The sequence below is a fragment of the Sphaeramia orbicularis genome, chromosome 10 (assembly GCF_902148855.1).
Source record: "Sphaeramia orbicularis chromosome 10, fSphaOr1.1, whole genome shotgun sequence".
Taxonomy (NCBI): Eukaryota; Metazoa; Chordata; class Actinopteri; order Kurtiformes; family Apogonidae; genus Sphaeramia; species Sphaeramia orbicularis.
Window position 1 is genome coordinate 22,060,763 of NC_043966.1, and position 23,664 is coordinate 22,084,426.

A 23,664-nucleotide genomic window follows, 5' to 3' on the forward strand; every position below is an offset into this window, starting at 1 on the left:
GGAACCGGTTGAGTCCCCATTGGCCAGGACAGTGAGGGGCATAGACTGAAGAGAGGCAGGTGTGTCATGACCATAGGGACTGATGCAGGAGCACTGATGGTTCTGAAATGATAAAAATAAACCTGCTTAGAAAACTGCTAAGCAGAATATTAACCGTGTTTCTTTATCTTCTTTGACAGAACTATTGTACTCAAGTATTCAGTTTGTGTCTTGTAAATATAGACAAGGATTATTTTTTAATGGAACCCAACTGAGAAACTTACACAGAGCATATTTATAATCCTAAACCAGCAGAACTAATGCCCCTATTAATATAACAACAACATTGTCAGTAGTACTGCAGAAATCATTATTCTCCTTGTTTTCCAACAGCAGACAATGTTTAACAGCTCATAAAAAATGCAGATGACTGATAATGCACTGAAAATAGAGACTTTGGAAACAATAACCTGTACAGTATAATGAAATCCACTACAAATAGTTGGGTCACACAAATCATCAGCTTCACAAAGGTAGTATTAACTGCAGGGCTGCTGAAAAATATAGTGCTTGGGTTTGCTCTGTGCAACCACAACCGAGATCATCGATGTGTCTGAAAAAAAAAAAAAAAAACTTCTGTCATACTAATTTAAATCTGCTATCAAAGTCTGTTACAAATCACAAGCAATAATAAAAGGTTAACAGTATACTACTGGAAAAGCCGTGAGTCAGTCATATTATGTGGATTTCAAGGCCAAGTGCATTTCTGTGCATGTGTGTGTGAACATGTGTCAATATTTCATTTCAGTTGTGCTTCCCTTTAAACATCAAATAAAGACAACTTATTAACCTCTTTAACCTTCCTTCAAAAGGGCTTAGCTAGTGTTTGGAAGAGAGCCTAATAGACCATTCAGTGAAATACTGACATTTAACACTCAAAAGACAAACTTGTACATTGTATTTCATTTAATGTAAAAAAAAAAAAAAAACTACATAGAGATTTTATTAAATTATTATGATCAAGGGGATTAAGTTTAAAAATAGTCAGTGCTCTCTGGTGCATTTTGTGCTGTACTTTGGCTGTTCTGCAATTTCTTGGTAATAATATCGTGAGAAATACAGCTCACTCTTACCTCATAGCATGAGCCGAATCTTGGGCAGACCCCTGACTGGTCTGCAACATGTGAACGGACTGCAGAAGCTGGTCTGTCTGGCCACTGTTCACTTCCTGGTACAGATATTCATCATTAGGCTCTTTCTTCATCTGTTTCACTGAGACGTGATGGGCTTTTCGGGATGGTCCGCGGACCAGAGACCGTCCATTGGTGGATCTTTGGTTTCCATAGCCGACGTTGGCATCAGAGCCTGCGTCTTCGTCTTCAATCACCACCAGATCAGGCGGCATCTCCTTGAACTGGTAAACCAGACGCTGCCCCTCCACTTTCGCCAGGATACCTCGCTGATAGTAGTACCTAGAGGAGTCAGTGAGTAGATAAAGAGCTGCTTAACACATTATCATTCAAATGGAACACCATCATAAAATTCTAAATTGTCATTCCAGTGTGCCATTACGAACATATCTGTGGAATCATGTCTGCAGGGTTTAGAGCTAAACGTGCATGACAGCGCACTAGGACATACTGACTGCAAGTACAAAACTTTTAATGCACTGCTTACTGATATGCTGTTCTTACCTGAGAGCTCTTCCCATGGTCTCATAGTTCATGTCAGGCTTGTTCTTGTGTTTGCCCCAAAGCTTTGAAACAGCCTTGGAGTCCACCAGCTTAAAGATGCCTTTCTCCCGCTGTGTCCACTTGATGTATTTGGGACAGGTGTTTTTATCCTGCAGTAAAGCAAGAAGGAATTCCCATAGGTAGATGGTGTTGCCTGCAAATTGGAGAAGAATAAACAAAGTCATGTTATTTTTCCATCATTAGATTTTGATAATGTGTGATGTACATAAATATCCAGTTTGTCAACAAAGCCTCCATTAAAAAGTTAGGTAACAGCTGTAGGATCACTCTAAAATCTACCCTTTTCTTATAACAATTGTTGACTTTCTCTCTTTCTCTATGTGTGTGTGCCTATGAGGGGAATTAATTATAGCAAGCCTGGAAGTGCATTACTCTAATTTGCGTGATGCTTTGGCCAGAAGTGGTTAAAAACAGCAACACTCCCTGTAGTCACTTGAATCCCAGACACCATGACAGGTGATGTATATGTGTGCAGCTGAACCTGCCGTACCCAGCCCCCTCCTCATTGTGTCACACTGTATGGTGCAATGAGGGTTCACATCGTGCGGCACTAGTCTGGTTGTATCAGTAGAGCAACAATGTGCCCTCCAGCCTGCAATCACTTCTGTTTCCCTGTGAAACACAGCACTCTGAAATCCTCTCATCCATTAACTCACCCAGATTCAACCCCGCTGGACTGCAGGGGTTGAGGACTGCTGTTTGCACACTTCACAAGAGGAAAAATAGCATACACAAGAGGAGGAAAGACCTTGATTTTTATTGGCTCATTAAAGAGAAGAGTACTAGTTAGCGAGGCTTACCTTTGCCCTCTTTGCTCTTTTTCCTGAGTGGCAGGTTAGGGGTGGTGATTGGGGAGCAGGGACGCACTGCCCGCGGCTTCCGCACTATGATTCAAATTCAGGGGTAGTGTATTATGAGGTGGAGGGTCACAATGAAATCATCTAATTACTTACAACACTGAAATTTTAGTGTGAGAAAAAATTACTACGTTCTACCAAGCAACATGAGGACCACAGTAGTACCTTTGGTTTTCTTCTGAGGTTTCAATGGGCACTTCTGGGGAACCTCGTCCATCGATGAGGTGTCCTCATCTAGGGACATGTCAAGACCGCTATTGTCAATCTGGTCAGGCCTTAAAGGGGTGTATGTCAGGTCTGACTCCAGCAAGCTCCATAGTATGAACTGCACATAAGGAAGAGACAGAAATGTACAAAAACCATCAATACATCACACATATGTGTCTCTTGGGCATTCTCATACTGTCTAATATACTGTATGTACTTAAGATGGGAGATCATATACTCCTCTCTTCATATTAACTTTCATTTCTACTGTGTCTAATAAAGTTAAAAAAAAAGAAGCCAAATCCATTCCATATTAAATATGAAGTGCCTTGTCCTTCAAATATGATTAGTGTTGGATTAAAAAAATGAACTGATCTCCAACTGAAATACCACAAGTGTGAAACAGTCTAAAATATCTTACTCATACGCTTCTCATCCAGAATGTTGTTTGGTGACTCCATGTTTAGAAGAGCTGCTGCAGCTTCATTTGTCTCCATGCTGTCCTCAGCGCCAGATACTGTTGTTTCTATTCACCACACAGAAACAAATTCATGACCATGAGATCTTTGTAGGTAAATACATTCCAATACTTTGGTACTAATTATATGTTGAGGACCTCGGGGGCTCCAGTTAAATGGCTACCATGACAACTAGGCTCTGTTTTATGTCTTCTGGCATTTACAGGAGTTTAAAAATAACATAATAATTTTTTGTTGTATTTGTGTCATCGTAGGGTTACACGAGTATATCTCTGCTGTTAATAGAAGACAAAATGAGTAATGCAGTACATAAACATACTACAGAAGTAGAAAGGTAAGGGTCTTAAACTGCTAAAACAAGAAAAAATGCATATGCAACAGCTAAGATTCACACTTAACTTCACCATCTCTATTCTTAATCTAAAAATAACAACAATAATATTCTAGTAATTTACCAGATAATTAATAATCAATTAACTGTAGTCATAGGAAAAACAGTGATGATCTGGAGAGAAGTCCTTAATTAAAACCTGGAAACATTATCATCATCAAAAGTCTTATTATTTGTTTGCCTGTGGATACATTTTATAATTACGCTTGTCCAAGTGTTTAGAGTCAAGTATTTATGGCAACAAGTCAATAGGTAAGGCGAACACATTAACAGAAATGAAATAACTGACCAGTTTCTCTCTGACCCATAAAGATCCAAAACATCAACCAGTGAACAAAACCATCTACTTATGTAAATGGTTAATCACTGTTTGATCCACTAATCCTATCAATACATGTAAATAATTGATGTAAAATACAGTTTGCCATCTTTCATGGTCAGCAGATATGACCCATTTGGATGTTCAGAGGCTCCATAGTGAATGTGGAAGCACCGTCATCTTCTACAACATTGATTCACCACTAAAAAACATGGAGTTTGTTAAATGATAGTGGATGGAGAGGCTTGGTTGATGTTCAGTTATTGATATATTTGCTGAAAAAGTCACTTTTTTGATACAATAACCTTTGTATTTACTCTGAGTTTTCATCAGCATCTAAATTAAGTTTAGGAAATGAAATATGGGAAAATACATGATTTAGAGTGAAAAGTGCAAAATACAGAGGATAATAAAATAATAAATGGTGATAAATCACTTAAGAAAGGTTAAATAGAGAGAAAAATTCGTTTGTGAACTGACAAAATTAGCACTGGGTCTTTATAGGTTAACCTGTAAATAACTCCAACATTTTACAAATCCTTTACGACTACGATTTGATTCCAGTTTGTTTCATTACCAGTTTACAAATGGAACTGTGGGTCTACATAACTAACACATGCACAATACACTAAGTACTGGTAAGCATAATATCATTACCTGTGAGGTCCACGCCTCCCACCAAGATGGAAGGTTCCTCCACCACATGGAGAGTGGTGTCCACCATTATGCCATTGGTCACCTCATCGGATTCCAGGCCCGAGTAGACCTGCAACAGATCGGCTGCAGGCACCTGTTCAACAATCACTGCTGGAAATACAGATGGGTCATCCAGCTGAAAACAGACAAAACAACAAGAAACATAAATGTATAAGAGGTTGTTACACATAGACAGGATAGCATACATGCATGTATATTCAATAAAAAACACTATTAGATCTACCACTAAAACTCATAAATGCAATATAAACTCCCAGTTTACAACGGATTAATGTGAAATAACCTGATTTGCTTTGTTACTTTTATTGCCTTGTAAAAACCGTGGATTCATATTCGATTTCTGCTAATATGGAGGCGCATAGCATGGAGGAGAGCTCATTTCTGTGGTGTTGCAGCAGTCTACAGGGACCTGCTGGGGAAGACAGGAACCAGCTGTTTGATTTAGCCCACTTCTCCTGAGAAGTTAATCTTATGCTCAGAAATTATATAAGCCCAAATGAATGTTAATGGATCAATCATGAATTGCAGGCAAGCATCCCCTTCATCATAGCCAAAACCCACTGTGGGAATTCAAACCTCGCCGTCTCATTTCAACCTTGACACGACCAGAGGCAGGAAGGAGCAGGGGGATGGGGGGAATTACCTGAGTTTGGACCAGACCACTGAGGAGAAACATGAGAGTGACTTGGAAACTCAACATATCTGAGAGCTCTTCAAACACAGACTGTGTCAAGAGTGCTCACTGGGTGGATGATTCGTGTCAGAGGGAGGAATACTGGGACTAATTCACTCGTCTGGATAAGTGGGTCATACAGTCTCCTAAACCCCTTTTTTCATATTTTTGGGCTTTAGTAGCCCAGAGTGACAGCTGTGTCTATTGTTGTTTATTTCAAAGCAAATGAAAAATAAATGGAAAAGCAGCACTCTTCAACATGGGGCCAAAAAAGATTATACTTAAATAAATTGAATAATTTAAAAAAATAAAATAAAATAAAATAGAAGTGAAGCTCACATTTGGCACAAGTATGTTGTTTGAATTAAATTAAAAGGTCATTTTGTTTATTTTACCAGAACACCGCTCAGAGTCATTACACTACCAGGAGATGGCAGCAAAATACACTTCAAAAATGAGTTTAAAATATTGTTGTTAACCATGTCAGTGATGGGTTGAAAGTGCAAATGCTTTAAAGAATCTGGTCCTAGATTTACTGTCTTGAAACATCTGATGTTCAGGTAGGGGTCTGTATTGAACATCTGATCAGATGTTCAGTACACCTCACAAAAAGTCATTAGTAGGTTGAGAAATTTTAGGTATTCTGTTGTATCCATGCACACATTTGCATTCATCATGGAATGTGATCATCTATTTAATTCTTAGCCAATCATTCCTTCTGTCATGAGCTGATAAAAGGGGGAAAAGTGAAAAGGTGCAGCAGGAGGGACACGAATAAAGGCTTATCTGTCTCTTTGCACAAATGTCCATTGTTGGTTTGGACCTCTAGGGCATACCAGGTGTCTGGGCCTGGAGCTGTGAGGGTAGGAAGAGGGGGGCAATGGAGTCCATGGCTACCCTCCCATTTCAGCTACATTTTAACCAGTAAACTAACAGACCGGCTCATTATTTAGACTTAATGATAGTTAGCTCTGTTACACATCACCAGCAGTGATTACAGAAGAACTGTTCATATCTTTATCAGACAAATAGCATGTAATGTACAGTAAAAGTCTTGAGTCCAGACAAATCCTTGTGCAAGATGCTTGTCATAATTTTCACATCCATTACAAATATCTTATGTCATTTCAACAGTGCTGCTAAAAAAAAAAACACAAGGTCTCATAGGACTACTAAAAACCCTGAGTTTTGCTTTGACTACAGACACTATCTATGTCTCACTGACATACACTGAATGTTTCCCATAAATGGGAGACTCTGGTAGACATATTATCAGATAACTACAAAGTGAAGGCACCAAAGCTCCTCGTCTGAGCTTAATGATGCTTCGTATCCTTGACTGAGAGTCAAGTGTTTGTATGTAGACATTTTGACTATTGGTCTACTAAGCTCCTGAAAAAGCAGCACCTCCCACCCCCTCCCATCAAATACACAATGTCTGAATCTCACACACTTTGCTGACAGAGCACAAGACGCCTGAAGTTGCTGTCTCCACTGTTGTTTTGATGTTAACTTGATCCTGTTTTTACCGGGAACACCTTTAAAATAGTGCTGCATTGTCATGTACGCAAAGTGTTCATGTGACAATTAAGGAGGTATGTTGCACTAAGTTAGCAACAAAAGTGACGCAAAAAATGGTGTCTAACGGTGTAAAATGCCGAAGGGGCGGGTTCTGATGATGACTGATGCCCAAATGTCACAGAGTTTGACAAATTATTTTAAGGCTAATAAAGACTTTAACTCCCTCTTCCTCTTTGTTGACTTGAATAGTGTTTCTAGTAGGGAAACTAGTTAGATAAGAATCGGGCTAATTTGCATCTCTGAGTTCCCTATTCCGCCTTTGAAAGCAACAGCATCTGTGCAGGCTATTTCCCCCACATGCCGCTCTCTGTTACTTTACCTGTTCAGCCAAATCCAACTGTCTGTACACTTTCAAAATCCTCATAATCATAATGTTTGAAACAGTGAAGCAGCCAGCAGCTTGAGGGCTCCTATCATAGATGTGATCACTTTCAAAGATCACTGTTTATTTAACAGTAAAAAATGAATTTATCTTCACATTCTGACATGTACAAACATTTTTAAAAATTCTTATTTCAGAGTAGCAGGGTGCAAATTTTTTGGCTGTCCATTGTAGGATGTAAATATCACAAAGCTATGTGTCATTCTGCACAAATTACTTGATATACTTTTGGGAGCTACTTATTGACTTAAAAACCAATACAGCGAAGCTAATGATTACAAAGTGTACTCATGATTACACCATGTGCCAATCGCTTTTTTGTGGCCAAAATAAATATCTACATCAGCTAGAAGGAACATAATGGAGACTGCAGTAGAGCATTAGTTTGTTCTTCCTTCTTGGGGGTATTTCCAGGACTTGGTAAATAGGGGCACAGTGCTTGCATAACAGGCTGAGTGGGTGCAGCAAGGAACAAAACTGCAGCACTGGAACAATGCAAGACCTTTAAGCCGAATTATCCCATCCCTTCCAAGCAGCCTTGTAACTGGTCTGTCAGGTTAGGCCTGAACCAGTGCTATTCAGGGATCCAGTGACAACTTGTCACTGTAGATACACACATACAGATACCAGTACACAAAGACACACATCCACACTTACAATCAAGCCTGCTCCACAGGATTCTGACACGGGTGTGGGGATGAGATAACTGCACACCTGACCAGGCAATGAAAAGACACATAGGGACAGATTCACATGATATGTACACACAGTCACCCTTGCCTTGCCATAAACACATTCAGGGCCAAGCCCCACCCTCCCCTCCCACGCACCCTAACCTCTCTTCAGGTTTTTCAGTTTTTCCATTTCTGTGTTCCCAGCAGCCCACACTCTGCTTCCCAGACCTGCGCCTTCCTCCCTTCCTCAACATGCTTTCAGAGTTAAAGATCACAGGCTCTGAGCCACAGCTAATCCTAAACAACATGCAGTTTAAAGTTTTGTTTGTCCTCTGAGAAGTCGCAAGTGTTACAATGCTCAGAGCTGCAAAAGTTTAGGGGTAAAACATTAGTCTGAAGTAGGGGTATATGGCCAAATCTTCTGTCACAGGATTTACAGTTTTATATCACAGCAACAGTATATATCACAATACAGTAACTGTTTTGTAAGGTCAATAAAGATGTGACTTCTATACTTGATCACAGCTGATCACTTTGTCATCACATTTGATTCCTATTCATAATTATCCCATTCTGTCATGTTCTCTCTCCTCCATTGTTATGTTAATTTCATGTGCCTTTCCTGCTTGCATCTGTGTCATGTGGAAGAAGACAAATCACCAAATGACAACAAAGACTGTGATTTGTGACTCAATGATAAGATTAGTAACATAGAACAGAAGAACTGAAGATTGAAATGTGCTGATAGTGTTTCGTCAGTGTGATCGCTACCTGACTGATTTCGTCCATCCCGTTGCTGGCAAATTCAAACACCAGTTCACTCGGCTGCACTGCCGTCGTCATGGCAGTGGAGTTCAGAGCAGGGCGGAGCCTAAAATATCCCAGCTATGATTGTGGCTCCTGTGACTCAGCTTCACCTCACAAAATTGCTTCTCTGTCCGTTGTTGATGATCAGGGCCAAGAGCACAGCGCCTTCAAGAGAGAGACCAGGAGCCGGGTTTCAGAGGAGCGCTGTGGCCCAGGTGGGAGCGGCCCCGTCCCTCTCTGACACTGAGGCTGGGTCCCGCTGAGCCTGGAGCATCTACACCTAGAAGACACAGACCAGGAGACATATTAGATCAGTATCATTTCACTGTGCAACAAGAGGAAAGGACAAGCGGAGATAGCGCTGGGAAAGTCTCCTTTTGCAAGTGACCGTTTGTGTTACTGAAACCTAACTGAGATTAAAAAAATAACATCCATCATTCAAATGATGTCACTGCTTCAGATAAGACAGTAACATATGTCTGGTTTGTGTTTTGATTCATAATGGGAGAAAAACAACAGTTCAAGCAACATTCTTCTGTATTTTCTGAGTCTTAAAATTGACAAAAAGGGTCAAGACTAAAATAAAGCACAAGCTAAGACTGTCTAAACAAAAACATGCACTATGCTCAGTGATAATGTAAAAAATGTATTCTCCACAGCACATTAACTTCCTCCACTTGTTTATACATTCTTTAAAAAATCCATGCTTTAACCCTTAAAGACGTAGAACTTTTGTCGTGACTAAATGATGAATAGAAGGTATTTTCCTATATTTCATGCACTGGTCGTGTAGATGTTGCTAAAAAGGTCAGAGAAAATTAAGAAAAAATCTGAATTAATCTGCAAAATATATCATTAAATAAATTTAAAAAAAAAAAAAGAAACAAGCATCTACAACCATTTTTATTGATGAACCAATATTGCAGAAATGACAGTGATTCCATGTTCACTACAGAATCTGTGAACATCTAAATAGGCCATGTGTAATGCCAATGAAAAGCTGAGAAACTGCATTTTACCTGAATTATGTATATTTATTAATGGAATCAGTAGTAGTAGATAACAGGAGTAGTACATGCTTTTGGTTGCTGGCAGCTGCTTTTAGGTCTTTGATGGTTAAAGCATAGATGATAATAAAGCTACATTCAATGTGAGTGAAACAGTGACAAAAGTCAGCATATGGTCAGTAGTAGAATCACGAACGCCTCATTGTCTCATGTCTGTCCTCGTTTGTGAGACACATCTCTCTCATAAAGCTCGGGGGGTTGACATTATGATCACATGAGCGGGGGCTTTGACAGAAAGGGTCTGAAACTAACCCTGTCTCTTCACACACACAGGCAAGAGATCACTCGGGTGATGAAGCTCTGGAAGCCCCTCTGTGCTGACCCTCGGGGAGTTACTGTGATGTCAAGCAGGGGGGGATGGAAACTGGCGGTCTCGCGCTCATTAGTGTGTGTGTGTGTGTGTGTGTTAAGGTGTGTCACAACAACCTGATACCCAAAGGCAGGTTTCAGGGATGAATACGGGAGGGGCTGATGTTGGGCTGAATGGACAAGGAGACCCCAGGGCCACAACACCCCCCACCTCCTTCCCTCTCAGAGACCAAAGCACTGGTAGCAGAGGAGAAGTAAGAGATGGTGAGGTTTAGTACACCCAGCCCTCAACCCACACCATCTCTCGTTTCCTTCTGCAGCAGGGTGGAGCTTATTTCCTCTAAAATGTCTGAGTGACGGACAAAGTTGTATACCAGGCCTGTCTGAAGTTTAAAGGGGATGTAACAGCCTGTGGGGCACAAAGGCCAAACAAATTTTGCGATTCAGTTTATCTTTCTGCTAAGCATTGTGACAGAATAGTAACATGTGGCCGAGGTCTGGAAAGCATCACTGTGGGAGCGCAGATAGAAGAGAGGTGGGAAAACAAATCTGAAGGCTAGTATTTCACTCGAGTCAATCCCTCTTGCTGTCTCGCCTGGGCAGTGTCCATGGCCACCTCTGCCAGAGCTGGACGCTACCATCTGTCTGGAGCTCTCAGTGTCCTGCTCTTCTTGGCATGTTCACTGGGGATTTTGACAAGCCATTACTAGACTCAAGGAGAAAAAAATGGAATATATGGCTTCCAAATGGAGAAAGAGGTATAAATCATTTTAGAGAAAACAAAAACAAAAGAGAGCCCGGTTGGACATATGCCTACCCACTTTGAAAAGCTCCATTTATGATTTCACATGGACCACACACATAAAGTTGATGGCCTTATCAGCTCTCAGAGAAGTCGATGAAGTAGACGTGCAGTGGTCTGTATCATATGGGATCATTCTGAAAATGCTCTGCCCAGCACTGGCTGCCTATTCCCAGATCTGAGATGGCACATAAAACCCAACCACCAGGCCCTCTCTGCAACAAAGGAGCTTTGTTTCCACTTTAGAGAGGCCAGTTTGGTTTGATTTATGATCACTGATCTATTAGCCAGGAAATGTCGGCCTGTGAGCCCAAAGGCATGGCTGTTGGTAAATTATGAACAAATGACAACAACCAGCTATTAACAGGTTATCAAACAGGAATAGGCCAAGTATCAGCCACAACAACTGTTGGATCAAATATTCACGTTTTACAATTATCATTGCAGGTGTTTTTTTATATCTGATATTTGGTTAAATAAATGTGTATATATGTGCTACTTAAATACATCTGTCATTGAAGGATTATCTGATCTTGCAGGTTAATGTCAATAGTAATAGCCTTCATATTTTTGCCTGCAAATTTGCAGAAATTATTAGTTTTAGTATCACAGGATGAAGAACATAGAAGGAGGTTTAATTTTAAACAGCAAAGGGTACGGACTAAGGTGAAGAAAATGTGTATTTCTGTTGTGGTTGTCAGAATGTGGAATTCTTTGGCAGTGGAAGAGAAGAGCTGTACAAATATTTTTCAGCTTAAGAGTTTGTATAAGGAAAGAATAGAGAAGCTTTATAAAAGCATGTAATGACATAATTCAATTTATGGATGTTGGTTTTGTTTTATTTGCACTGACTATTATGTAAACTGTTTACTGTAATAACTGTAATGGCAACGTATCTGATGTAAGCATATGTTTCAAGAAAGGGGCAGGTATTGTAAGTTTTCTTCATCCTGCTCCTTTCTAATCATTTAGATTGGAATGAATTAATAACTGAAAATGAAAATATTAAAAGGACAAATTTTGTTTTATATTGGACAAGAGTGATTGCTGATGTGTATAAATAGGAATAAAAAGAGGAATGTGTCTAAAAACAAAATTATTCCAGTTTATCTTATCAGTCCCATATATATATATATATATATATATATATATATATATATATATATATATATATATATGCACGCAAATAAAAAATATATATTGGTGAATTGTTATCAAATTTGAGGAAATCTATGACTAAAAATAGAGTAAGAACAGACATAAACACCCTGTCTTTATCCTCCCTCTCCATGCTTTTTATCTACATCTTTTACTGGCATAATGTGACAGTATATGTTTGTCTGCGGTATACTACAACGCATCTCACTGTGTCGTTTGTCTGTGTGTATTTTCTATATCCCTCCTGTCAGTGCTTCATTGATCTGAATGGCCCAGTTGGCACGGCGCTAACAGCAGACAGGGATACAAGGGAGCCAGCCATTAGTCAGATGCAGCCTGCACATTATCCCCGAGCACATGACAGCAGCTGCCTTGTCCCAACACAGGGAAAGGGTTGTAACTGCACTTATTACGTCAGAGCAGGAGAAGAAGAGGAGGAGAGCAGCAAAGGGAGGGATTTTACTGGGATGTTAGTCAATGCATAATAGTCCACAGAGCAAATAGACTGCCTGTGACTCGCACTGGGTGGGGACTTCTTTTGAGAGACTTGAGTATTTTAGTGTAGTTTCCAGGCGGGGCATCCTGGTGACCAAGAGGTGTTCAGCACAAAGCATCAAAAGTGGATTAAACACATTTCTCTGTGCTGTGAAAACTCCTGTATAATAATCTGCACTGATACTTTACTCCTTCAGTTGATAAGAAGCGTTCTGTGGCTTCATCCAGTTTTAAGTGATTCCGACCACTCAAAGATAGCAGATCAAAGAGTAAAAGAACATACGGTACATTAACACCTTCTACATTTTTAATGGTGTTACAGTAAAAACAGCATCTATTTATACAAGAAGAAGAAATGAAGCAACATTAGCATAAATATGAAATTATATTTCTGCCCACTCTATGATTTTAAATCCAATATTCATTCTCAATTAAACTACTTTTTCTACACCAAGGGGAAACATCTGGCTCTCCAGCTGCTAAATGCACCAATAAGTTCACAAGCTAATTAAACTTTAACAAAATAACTCGGTAAAAACTCCAATCCAGGGAGATAAGTTTCTTTATTATCTCATATTGTCATGGAACAAGTAGGTTGAATCCTTAGTCTCTGTAAACATGATGAATATAGTTGTCCAATATGCTCCAGTTCACTAATCAATTAAAGTAATAAACAACCATTACAGTCATTATCAAGCTGCGACCCTAAATATGCTGTAGATGTCAATATAGTAAGATAGCAGCTCCATCATGGCCACCATCATGTGGCTAAAGCAATGGGATTCTTTCAATTGATCCACTCTCCTCCTCTGCGTATGTCCGATATGTTTGGCAGCCTGGTGCATAGCATGCTGAGGAGGAGGAGGAGGAGTACGAAGCAAACACTAGCCTACTCCGCCCCTACAGTATGGTGACTGCCAGTCGCAATAACAACCAATTAGAGTCAGGATTCATGAACAAATGGAGCATTCCCAGAAGGCCCCACTTCCCCCGCTTTAGTCTCTTCAGCTGAACTCATTGTTGACCATGAAAGGAGGTAATTTAAGCCAATTGAATGACTATGCAATGACTCACCCTGCATGTGGTGAGTGCAAATATAGTGAGACAGAAGGAAAGGACCAGAGCAAACTTTGCTTAAGAGCCATTTTCAGCTCAGGTTACAAAAAAATGCTGATTTCTTCAGGTGACACTGTTTTGCAGTACAGAGGGCTGGTTGCAATATGGCGGTCACAGGCCTTCAAAGATGTGAGAGAGTGTGTGGTATTCATGGTATTTGAAATGTTTTCCCACGCACATACAAACGCTGCAGATAGTAGCAGAAAATGAAATGTACATGAATCAAGAGACTGCGAAGTAACTAAACACCTGGACAGATTAAACACTGAAACAAGTAGTGATTCTTTACAATTGATCTCAGAGCTGAGAAGCACATTTCAGCACCTACAAAAACATGCCTTTTACTTGAAAAAAATGTTTTAAAATCCTACACAGGTTAAGTTTTCCCGATTCAGCTTCGCAGTGAAACTCCGATCAGCAAGATGGCAAAAAAAAATGTGTGGGCTACCACCACCGTGTTATTGAATGGTTGTCAGCACAAACATGCTGTTTTTGCAGGATCCACTGGGTTCCTGTACAGGAAATGACTCAGTGATACGAAGCTCAAACTCATTCCTGGAGCTCTGTGATAGCCCATGTGGGCATCAGAGGATCTTGCTCATCATTTCTGGACAGCAGTCTCTTTTGGGGCATATTTTACTGAAATGTCAAAGAGCATATGTGTGTGTGTGTGTGTGTGTGTGTGTGTGTGTGTGTGTGTGTGCGTGCGTGCGTGCGTGTGTGTGTATGTGTGTGTATGTGTGTGTGTGTGTGTGTGTGTGTGTGTATGAAGCACTTTTTACCCAAAAAGAAGAGCTAAAACTTTGTGACTAAACCTTTAGAGTTGAAAAACTTGTGACAAAGTAGAGGAAAAGTGAACAAAAGTAAACTACTTACATTTTAAAATTTTGTTTAGATTTTTACCATTATTTTTAGGGAGGTGACAATTTAATAAGTTTAGCTTCATGTGCAACAAATATCTTACTTTAAAGATGAAACAATGAAATTAAGGCAAGGCGTCTAAGTTTTAAAGAGCATATGGGGTCATATTGCGAAAAAAAATGATTGGTAAATTTGACAGAGTAAGTAAACAATGATTAAGGAGTTGCATCCATGCTTCACAAAAACACAAAATAGGTTTAACTGCTACTACAACACTTTGTCAGCACTGTAAAAACTGTTTTGTGTACAGTATATTTTGTGCCCTCTACATTTTACTCACCACCCAGCGTTGCACAATTCAACATGTCTCACCATGTTTCAAAGTCAACTTTATTGAGCTGAATAAAGGAGTGCTTTCAGGGCAATCCTCAGGCCACACCAAGCGTGTGGTGATAAAATGAAGCAGGCACAGAGGAAGGCACAGACACTGGTTAATAGCACGCAGCTGCAGAGCAGAAAGATAGTACAAACACTGACACGACAATACTACATCCCAGCCAACACTCACTGTGTCTGTCCTGCTGCACTAGGAGGCATTTGGCTGTGCCATGCCAGGGCCAAATGAAGACTGAAAGGAAAACGTCACCTCAAGCATGGGCTGTTAGGAGGAGAATGGAATTTAATCTCATCTCCTGCGAACCTTGTACTTTTCCACTCAGCTTCTGGCTCTGGGAGACGGACCTGTGGCGTTTTATTTGACAACAGATGTTTGTGCTAAAAAACACACTACGGGGAATAACATTTGCCATGGTTTTAGTAACACAAAGTGGAGAACAAAGAGGAAAGTTTTACAATGTCTCCTGAGACTGGATTAAAGTTCTCATTTGGTCAGTTTTTCATCAAGTATCTGACAAGCATGTTTCCTCCTGAGACTGCTGATTGCTCTCTGTCCTATATATACAGCCCTGTAACATGCCCTTCATCACAGTACAGCATATCAGACTTACTTGTTTTGGGGGAGAAATACAGATAGCCAGAAATAGCAGTGACATATTTTAAAACTGGGTAGAAAAACACCCACAAACTGACCTGTGAATCTTGTAGTCACAGGAACAGCATCACCAAGCAGTGGGTTTCTGCTGCTTCCTGTCTGTTAAACCACACTCAGAACAAAATTTCTTCTTCTGTGAAAGAGCGGAAAGTTCTAAACTCCCCCTCCTTCCTTCTTAAACAACATGCTATTACACTCATAGATAGGGCTCTTGTGTCACAGGCCACTTTTTTTTTTTTTTTACAAGCATGACAGATTAACTTCAAATATCTACCTAGGTGACGTAAAACAAACTTTTCTCGCCTGTTTGATATTTAGATAACAGTTAAGTCTGGCAATGTGACATAGATTTGCATGGTGTTATAGCTTTTACCCTAAAAGAGACATCATTCTGATATGAAACAAATCAAAGCACACTTGTAATGCACTTGTAAGACACTTTAAAACCTGCAAATGAGGTATAGTACACGATCTCTCACTTTCTGACAGTTTCAAGCCTGCCTTGCTTGGGTTGTTCAGTGACAAACACAGTGAATTCAAAAGGATTACAATAGAGCACTCGAAGCCACACCTGCCATTTTCAGACATCTCGTCCCCACAATGCTGACACCAGCGTGCAAACACAGACAGCATTACTAACCCCCACCCCTCTCAACACACACATCCCTGAGATGGCCCCACAGTTGGTTTATAGAAATTCTCAGAAGAAACGACAAGTTCCTGTCACAGTGTTCACTTTTAGGTCAGAACTAAAGACACGAAAATGCATCCTGCCTTCGACTAGAGGACCCCGCAAAATTTTTATGAGCCACTGAGAATAACTGCCCGAAAGCACATGCAAGCCGTTTATTATCAACATAGAAAGTTCCATCTGCTGAATTTACTTCTGCTTCTAGTAATTAAGAACAAGTGACAAGCCTGAAATGATAAACATACAAATCTCAATAAACCCAAAACCAGAGTAATTAATTTTTTTTGACTTTATTATTGTTGTCTTACCAGATGTGTAAGGAATCTGCAACTAGGAGATGTTATAAAGAAATATATTTTAACTTATCAGATGCAGCCAATTTGTCAAAACTACCCCCAGCGGCCTATTTCTATAATGTAGCAACAGGCCACATGTCAGAGATAGGAAGAACCACTGAAGTTGTGAAAACAGGACAGGAAATTGCAGCAAAGTTTTAGAAAAGACATCTGCACTCTCAAGCATGAGATGAAACATCAAAGCTTACCCATGCTGTATGACATCTATAAGGCAGTGAGATTCTACCAAAGCACCTTTACGTTATCATGTAGCATACATCCATAGCAGTGAAACTTACATTTTTCTTTCAAAAGAACCTGAGGCAACATAATTAAAAACCAGAACTACTGTTTGGTAGTCTGGAACATGATCGTCTACTGCAGGGGCCAAAAACTGCTAAAAACACTTATCAGACAGACAACTCTGTCAACATGTAATTGAGTGTTTTAGTACTCTATGCAGCAGTCAAGCATTTTTACCATTTCCAGTTTGCAAAATGGTAATGTGAAGATATCTTCTTGGGCTCATTTTCTACATCAATTTGTCAGTTAAACTTGAAATGATTTATTACCTGCCATCCTAGTGCTTTTCTTTATATACAAGAAAACAGTACTTGCACACCAAGTTAGCGGTGAGCTTGACTCACTTTTTGTTTTTTATTGTATGATGCGTTTATACTTAAAAAAGAATTAATTTTAAATTACAAGCTCCTGTGAATGGTTCGTATCACATAGCACAGTTGCAGTAATGTAACAGAAGACAGCCTAACATCTAGTCAAGTAACTTCAGTTTGTTTGCAGTAGATGTCAATAAGTTAAAAATAGGATGCCAATTTAAACTACTTTAATATACATGACAGTTTGAGTCCATGTCTAGATAATTCAAATGTGAGAACACATCCTGGCACCGTGGCTCAAAAAGACCAAAATCTTGCAGCAATAATAAACACGGTTTTAGTTTTCCATACTGGGGAAGTTGTTTTTGAATTTGAGAATCTCAGTGAATCTGAGTAAAAACTGCAAAAGCGTAGGATAAAAAACACACAAGTCTCTGCGTGTGAGTCAGTTGCCTCACTGCCTTGCTGATTTCTTTCTTGTACAAATATTTCAGATACTTCATCCAGACTCTGATGTTGTTTTGGCTGCTGTGTGGGAGCAATTTGATGCATGACTAGACTGGAAAACTCTGGTCTCCCCATTTAAAACAGTACGCAAGTCTCCCACAAACATAATCTTACAACTTCATTTACATATGCAAAAAAAAACCCTCATCCATCAAACAAAAATGCACAATTAACAATAATCTTTTTTTAAAAGATCAATGGTAGGGACATTTCCTTAAGTGATCTTTTTCACAACACTAGTGCGTCTTTTATTCACATACCCATCTCTGTATACATTCATACCAATATGAACAAGTCACAGCATAGGTGTAATTGCTGTATTAAGAACAGATATCATATCCTGAAAATACCAGCAGCATACAGTCAACCGACCTTAAAAAAAACAAGGTGAGGGAAGACATGCTTGATTTGCTTTTTAATCTATAAACCAACATGCCATTTTCACCACTGATAGCAGCCATCCCACATTATGCAACTTCCCACAATTTTGTTGTAGGGACAAATTCCATTTAGAACTTTTAAATGAACTTTGCCAACATAGTTTCCACACCAGCCTTAAGAGCTCAAGGCAGGGCTGAGTATTCACACTGAAGACTGAAATATCAGGGCTCCAAGTCTGAGTTGAGCCTGGGAACAGGGGACCCGGCTGTTACAGAGGAGGCTGCATACCAAACAGGTCTGGACATAAGCAAGCTGATGTGTCCACCCATAGTCAGGCATGCAGCAAAACATCACGCCTAGAGAGGGAATAGAGATGAAATAATCGGATTTTTCTCTCTCTTGTCATACACTTCTGGGTCACAGCCTTTTAAACACTCACAAAAAAGCTAGAAAAACACACAGACATGACCTCTCGGCCTGCATACACCAAATCACACTGCAATTTGTTATATTAATGACTTTAAAAACCATAAAAACATACAGTTTGCTAAGTTGGCAAGGCTGTTTTTAAGATTCCAGCAGCTCAAGCTTTGGTTTAATGGCTAATAATGACTAAATCAGCTCTTCTCATCTGATCCCCTGTAAAGCCTCACAGATAGGACCACTCACACTGAGACAGCTTAGCCCCCTTCAAGAGAGCTTATCTGATTTCACACAATTGGATACTGGGTCAGTGTGGTATTAGGTATCACCGGCCAATGTTTCTATCTAATCTTGAAGACAGTAAACGTGTGCTCCATTCGAAGGACAGAAACGCTGAGTCATTTCATGATGTCTGGTTTATACTTTAAATAGAAAAAAGAGGGAAAAAAAACAATTAAGCTGTGTGACTGACTTAACAGGCCTCAAGTGCAATGTGTGAAGTCATGAAAAATGTTTGGATTGCATGCCTTACTTATACCTCCACCACTTCGTCTTGTTAACTTGGAAAAAATAACTTGCAGTACACAAGTGAAAGATTATAGAATGAATGTGTAGACTTCCATAACATCTCTACTGTCATAAACTTCATTTATTCTCGCTGCCGCAAACACCGATCAAACGTTAATTTCATGTATTTGGAGAAGCGTTGGAGCCATGTGCGGGAAGCAGAAGGGCTGTCTGCTCAGGCTGGTCAATATTTGAGAAGGCTTTATGAAGCACGTTTTTTTATGACAGATGAGGAAGGTGTAGCATAGGTGCAGGAGATGAGGACAATAAAAGTTTCTGGTTAAAGAGATGTGTTGTATAACAAAATAAATATGCTGTGCTTAAACATATTGGCATCAGTAATAAAAAGCAAGAGATAAGTGCATTAGTTTAATAACGGTGGGTCTACGTGCACTGCTCTTGCAGGGATATACATCTGTTAATGACACACTTATGTATACTGTAACCTCTGCTCCTATACTACTTTGAATAAAGAGGCCTGACAATCACTCTCCCAAGGGGCTGAGGTTATGTTGTTCTGAAGAGAATCACAATGCAAAAACGCAAAGGTAAACAAGGAGTGGCTGTTGCTTAGGAACAAGCAGAGGCAGAGGGCTTGTAAAGTAGGCTCTGGTATAAGAAAAGAGAGAGCAGGTGGGCCTCATTCTGCTCTGCAAAAAACCCAATGTGTTTGCAAGGACACATGTTGAGGACTGAGCTCGATTGAATGCCTTTTCAAACTGCTTCTGCCTTTATGGAAAAACTGTTGTTTTTGCAAAGGATTAAATAATTGAGTTGTGGAAAAAATTGTTAAACCATTTTGTACAAGCAAGGTCAGTTAAAGTTATTGAGAAAAAGGATCAAAATGCTCTTAGACCACCTCTACAACAGAACAATGAATCATAAAGTTCCAAAACAAAGTTACAGAAACTTAGACTAAGTACTTAAACACAATATTGACTGAAGAGTGGAATAAAATGTGTTGATGTGAATGAGGTAATAACCAGCACTCTGAAAAGTTATAAAAGCCATCTTTCATATTTTGAGCACCATATCTATTCATCAGTAGACTAGATCCAGTCTTACTATCTGTTTAATATGGAGCTGTTTAATCTAACCAGCACACATACTATGGGAAATAACCCACTATGTAACAGAAACTTGATGTTTATACACTTTGGTTTCTGAACTGATTAAACAGAGATTAAACATGTTGATTTGTGATGTTATCTCTGTATTTAGAGCTATGCTAGCCGGTTCCCACTGTTAAAAGTATTTATGCTGAATTAACCAAACTAGCTGCTGGTTCAAACTACAGATTAAGCATATTTTTAATGTCATACTGTTCCTTTAAGATACAACATAAGTAAAACATGGTGATGCGCATTCAGTTTATTCTTGGATTTTATTTAATGGACAATTATACAGAAAATATCTGTAGTAATTAAGTACCTGCAGCAAGAGAAAAGAGCAATAGTCCAAATTAAGAGTTAAAGTTTCCAAATACTGTGAATGTTCAGCTTTCAGGTCTGTGGTTAAGCATTTGTTTCTCAAACACAGTTTACCACATGAGCCACATGGCCTGACACGTTTTCACAAAAGGGCAACACTGTGTTTCAGAATGTGTCTTTTTGAAGGGTCATTTTGTGCTAAATTAAATGGCGAGGCTCTAAAACAACGGTCACCCAATACCTCACAAGCACCGAGGAGAAGGTGATGAGGGGAATAAAGTGGCATTTGAATAACAAAACACATCAAGGAAAAGAAGGCAAGGTTACACGGCAAAAATAAATTAATGGAGAAATAAATAAACTTTAACTGTGGCCTCCACACACGAGTTCAACAGATCAGTTGAGTCTGAGTGCTGGAGTCATTACAAGCATGGCCAGTTTTCCATATGACTGCCTGCTGAAGCTTCCAGACACAGACACTGCTGCAGCTGGGTGTCTGGGACAAAGCCTCCGAAAACCATGTGGGAAATCAATTTCCCTCTGTGTTTGGGTCAGAATGCCTCTTTGTACCAAGTGATACTATTAAAGTCAACAGGATGCTTAAATTAGCATAAGGGTGTGTGAGAGCAACAAACACCAACTTCAAGTTATTTCACTCAGGATGTCAGTTTTATGTACGTATGCATCTCACAGCTGGGAGCCTTTTTTGAACCATGTTACCTCATGCAGGGTGGAACCCATAATTGGAAAGAAAAACACCACACTGTGAATGTGTTTTTTAGACCTCTGCATTATATACTGCTAACAATTTATAGCTATGAGTATGTAAGAAAAGGCATACAAGTAAAATATTCCCATATTTACCAAACACCACAGTCACCGATGACTCAATCAAATCAATACGAACTAAAAGAGGGGCGCAATGGAATTTTTTCAAGAGGTTCTGCACCCTGCTTTTATCTGGCACACGTAAAGTTGCACTTCACACCTTCCTCACATCTACCCAGGCATCTCTACTTCTATGACAGAAACACGTTTATCAAGACATATCAATGTTTGCTGGGCAATAGTTCACAAAAAGAATACTACACTCAGTAAAATCCAGTTAGAAATTAGTTATCTTAATCTTAACAGAAGCACGTAGTTTCCAAAAATACAGTCTCCGTAATGCTAATGCAATTGTCAGTCTAGTGCTTTATTATTTATGATTATTTATTTTTCAACAGCCCGTCAACCTGATACAAATCATCTTCCAAATGTTATGGCACTAACATACGGAGTTGCATCAAAGTTATGATAAACATGCAGCCCTACAGAGCTATGCTATTAGGAGACTCTTGCTTCTAGTACTTTACAAGCAAAGAATCTGTGCCCTTACCAGCATGTTGAAGTTGCATAACTGAGTTTTATCAAAAGGTGTGACCTGATATTCCACATATCATCTCTCCTGCACTCCCTGTTTTTTGCTCTGTGTTTCTGTGAACACCACACTCATGTCTTTCACCAATTCCAGCCTGGAGGATGAGAGTTGCACACACCTGCCCACGTCCAAGGCCTTACAAGAAGAGTAGGAGCACACATCCATCACAGTTTAAGTTGGATTTGAGGCAAAACAATACTGACACTGGTAAAAAAAAAAAAAGAAAAATTTGCAGATGGGTCAGATTTTGGTGGAATACGTTCATAATACGTGTGCATATGTATTTAAAGTGTTTTTCCCTCACTATTCATCGTTCCTTGAAGCAAAAATGAAAATCCCTTAAGGTCTGAAGCCGACCATCTAATTTTGGAATATAAAATCCCTTTAAAAGCCAGTGTTGTGTCATATTCTTTTCACCCCTCTGAAAATAAGTCTTAGGGAAGAGGAGATTCTGATACATAGAAAGATAAATGCCATTTTTTGGGACTGAAATTAAATAACTCTGTATAATGGGGAAAAAAAATCCTTATCAATTTGAAGAGTGTGGATTCTATGTTCAGATGTGAAGATCACAGCTCTGGTTCGACGTGTACAGTCCAACAATGAGCTGCCAGTCTCAGCATGCTCCGAGTATGAGACAGTTGCAACACTGAGATCCAATTTTCAATTGATGTGTTATTTATCCAAAAAGTGTTTTATAAGTGTACTCGCAACACATTAACACTTTGACATGTATATGTGCCTTGCTCAGTGGCACCTTGACAGTAGCTGTTAAAGCAGAGGAGAAAGTTACACATTAACTTTCCCCGCCCAGATTTTCCTAACTGGTCACAGAAGTTCAAACTTCCAGACACAAGCACCAAACTCGAACCTTTACGCTTCTATTCACGACAGGAAAAAATTAAATTATTATGGAAATTACATGGGAAAATAAGAAATGGAGAAACTGACATGGAAACATGATGCAAATCCATCTGTCAGCAATATGAAACAGCCGAGCAAACCATCCAAAAAGGACAGTAACTCCCACACTAATGTTTTCCAACCAAGTTCATTAAATGTTAATGGTCACAGATAAACCAGTGTATGACTAGTTTCATTATGAGAGCAGATTTCCACATTCATCTAAACTAAGGGGAGCAAACTAGTAATAACCAAACGATGACAGAAGTGACATCCACGTTTTTAATACTGAATACAACAAAATTTCTTCTGACAGATTAAGGTAAAAGCCACCATTATAACAGTCAGAGTAGTACAACTACACTCTTACTTTAAAATTACAAGCACAAACCAAATTAGACATGAGCAAGATGAATAAAGATGTCATATATACTGAGATTTAATTCGTGGTTTATATGAAATTGTAAAGAGTGACTTGAGATTTGTTTCATTTAATTAAAAAAGCAGTTTGTGCTTAATTACATGAAAATGAAGATGGCTCTGTTTATCCTCTTTGGGGCACAGTCATAACAGTTTGTACCTGATCATACAAAGTTGTCTTTGTGTTTACTCTATTAGAAGCATGTGCATGTAACATGAAACTAAATAAATCCTCCATTTTTACATAACTCGGCATGCTGGGACTGTGATAATAAACCCCACCCCATCGCT

General features: G+C 39.4%; 1 protein-coding gene across 1 annotated transcript in view; it reads right to left on the bottom strand.

The window, feature by feature from the left end:
* Positions 1-23,664, bottom strand: part of elf1 (E74-like ETS transcription factor 1) — a 32,651-nt gene that overhangs the window by 6,951 nt on the left and 2,036 nt on the right. The window contains 10 exon segments of the mRNA XM_030145773.1: positions 3-62; positions 65-102; positions 1,113-1,451; positions 1,674-1,866; positions 2,534-2,617; positions 2,756-2,915; positions 3,006-3,013; positions 3,219-3,323; positions 4,644-4,818; positions 8,785-9,100. Of these exon segments, the coding sequence (XP_030001633.1) occupies positions 3-62; positions 65-102; positions 1,113-1,451; positions 1,674-1,866; positions 2,534-2,617; positions 2,756-2,915; positions 3,006-3,013; positions 3,219-3,323; positions 4,644-4,818; positions 8,785-8,856 (1,234 nt within the window). The 5' untranslated portion in view covers positions 8,857-9,100.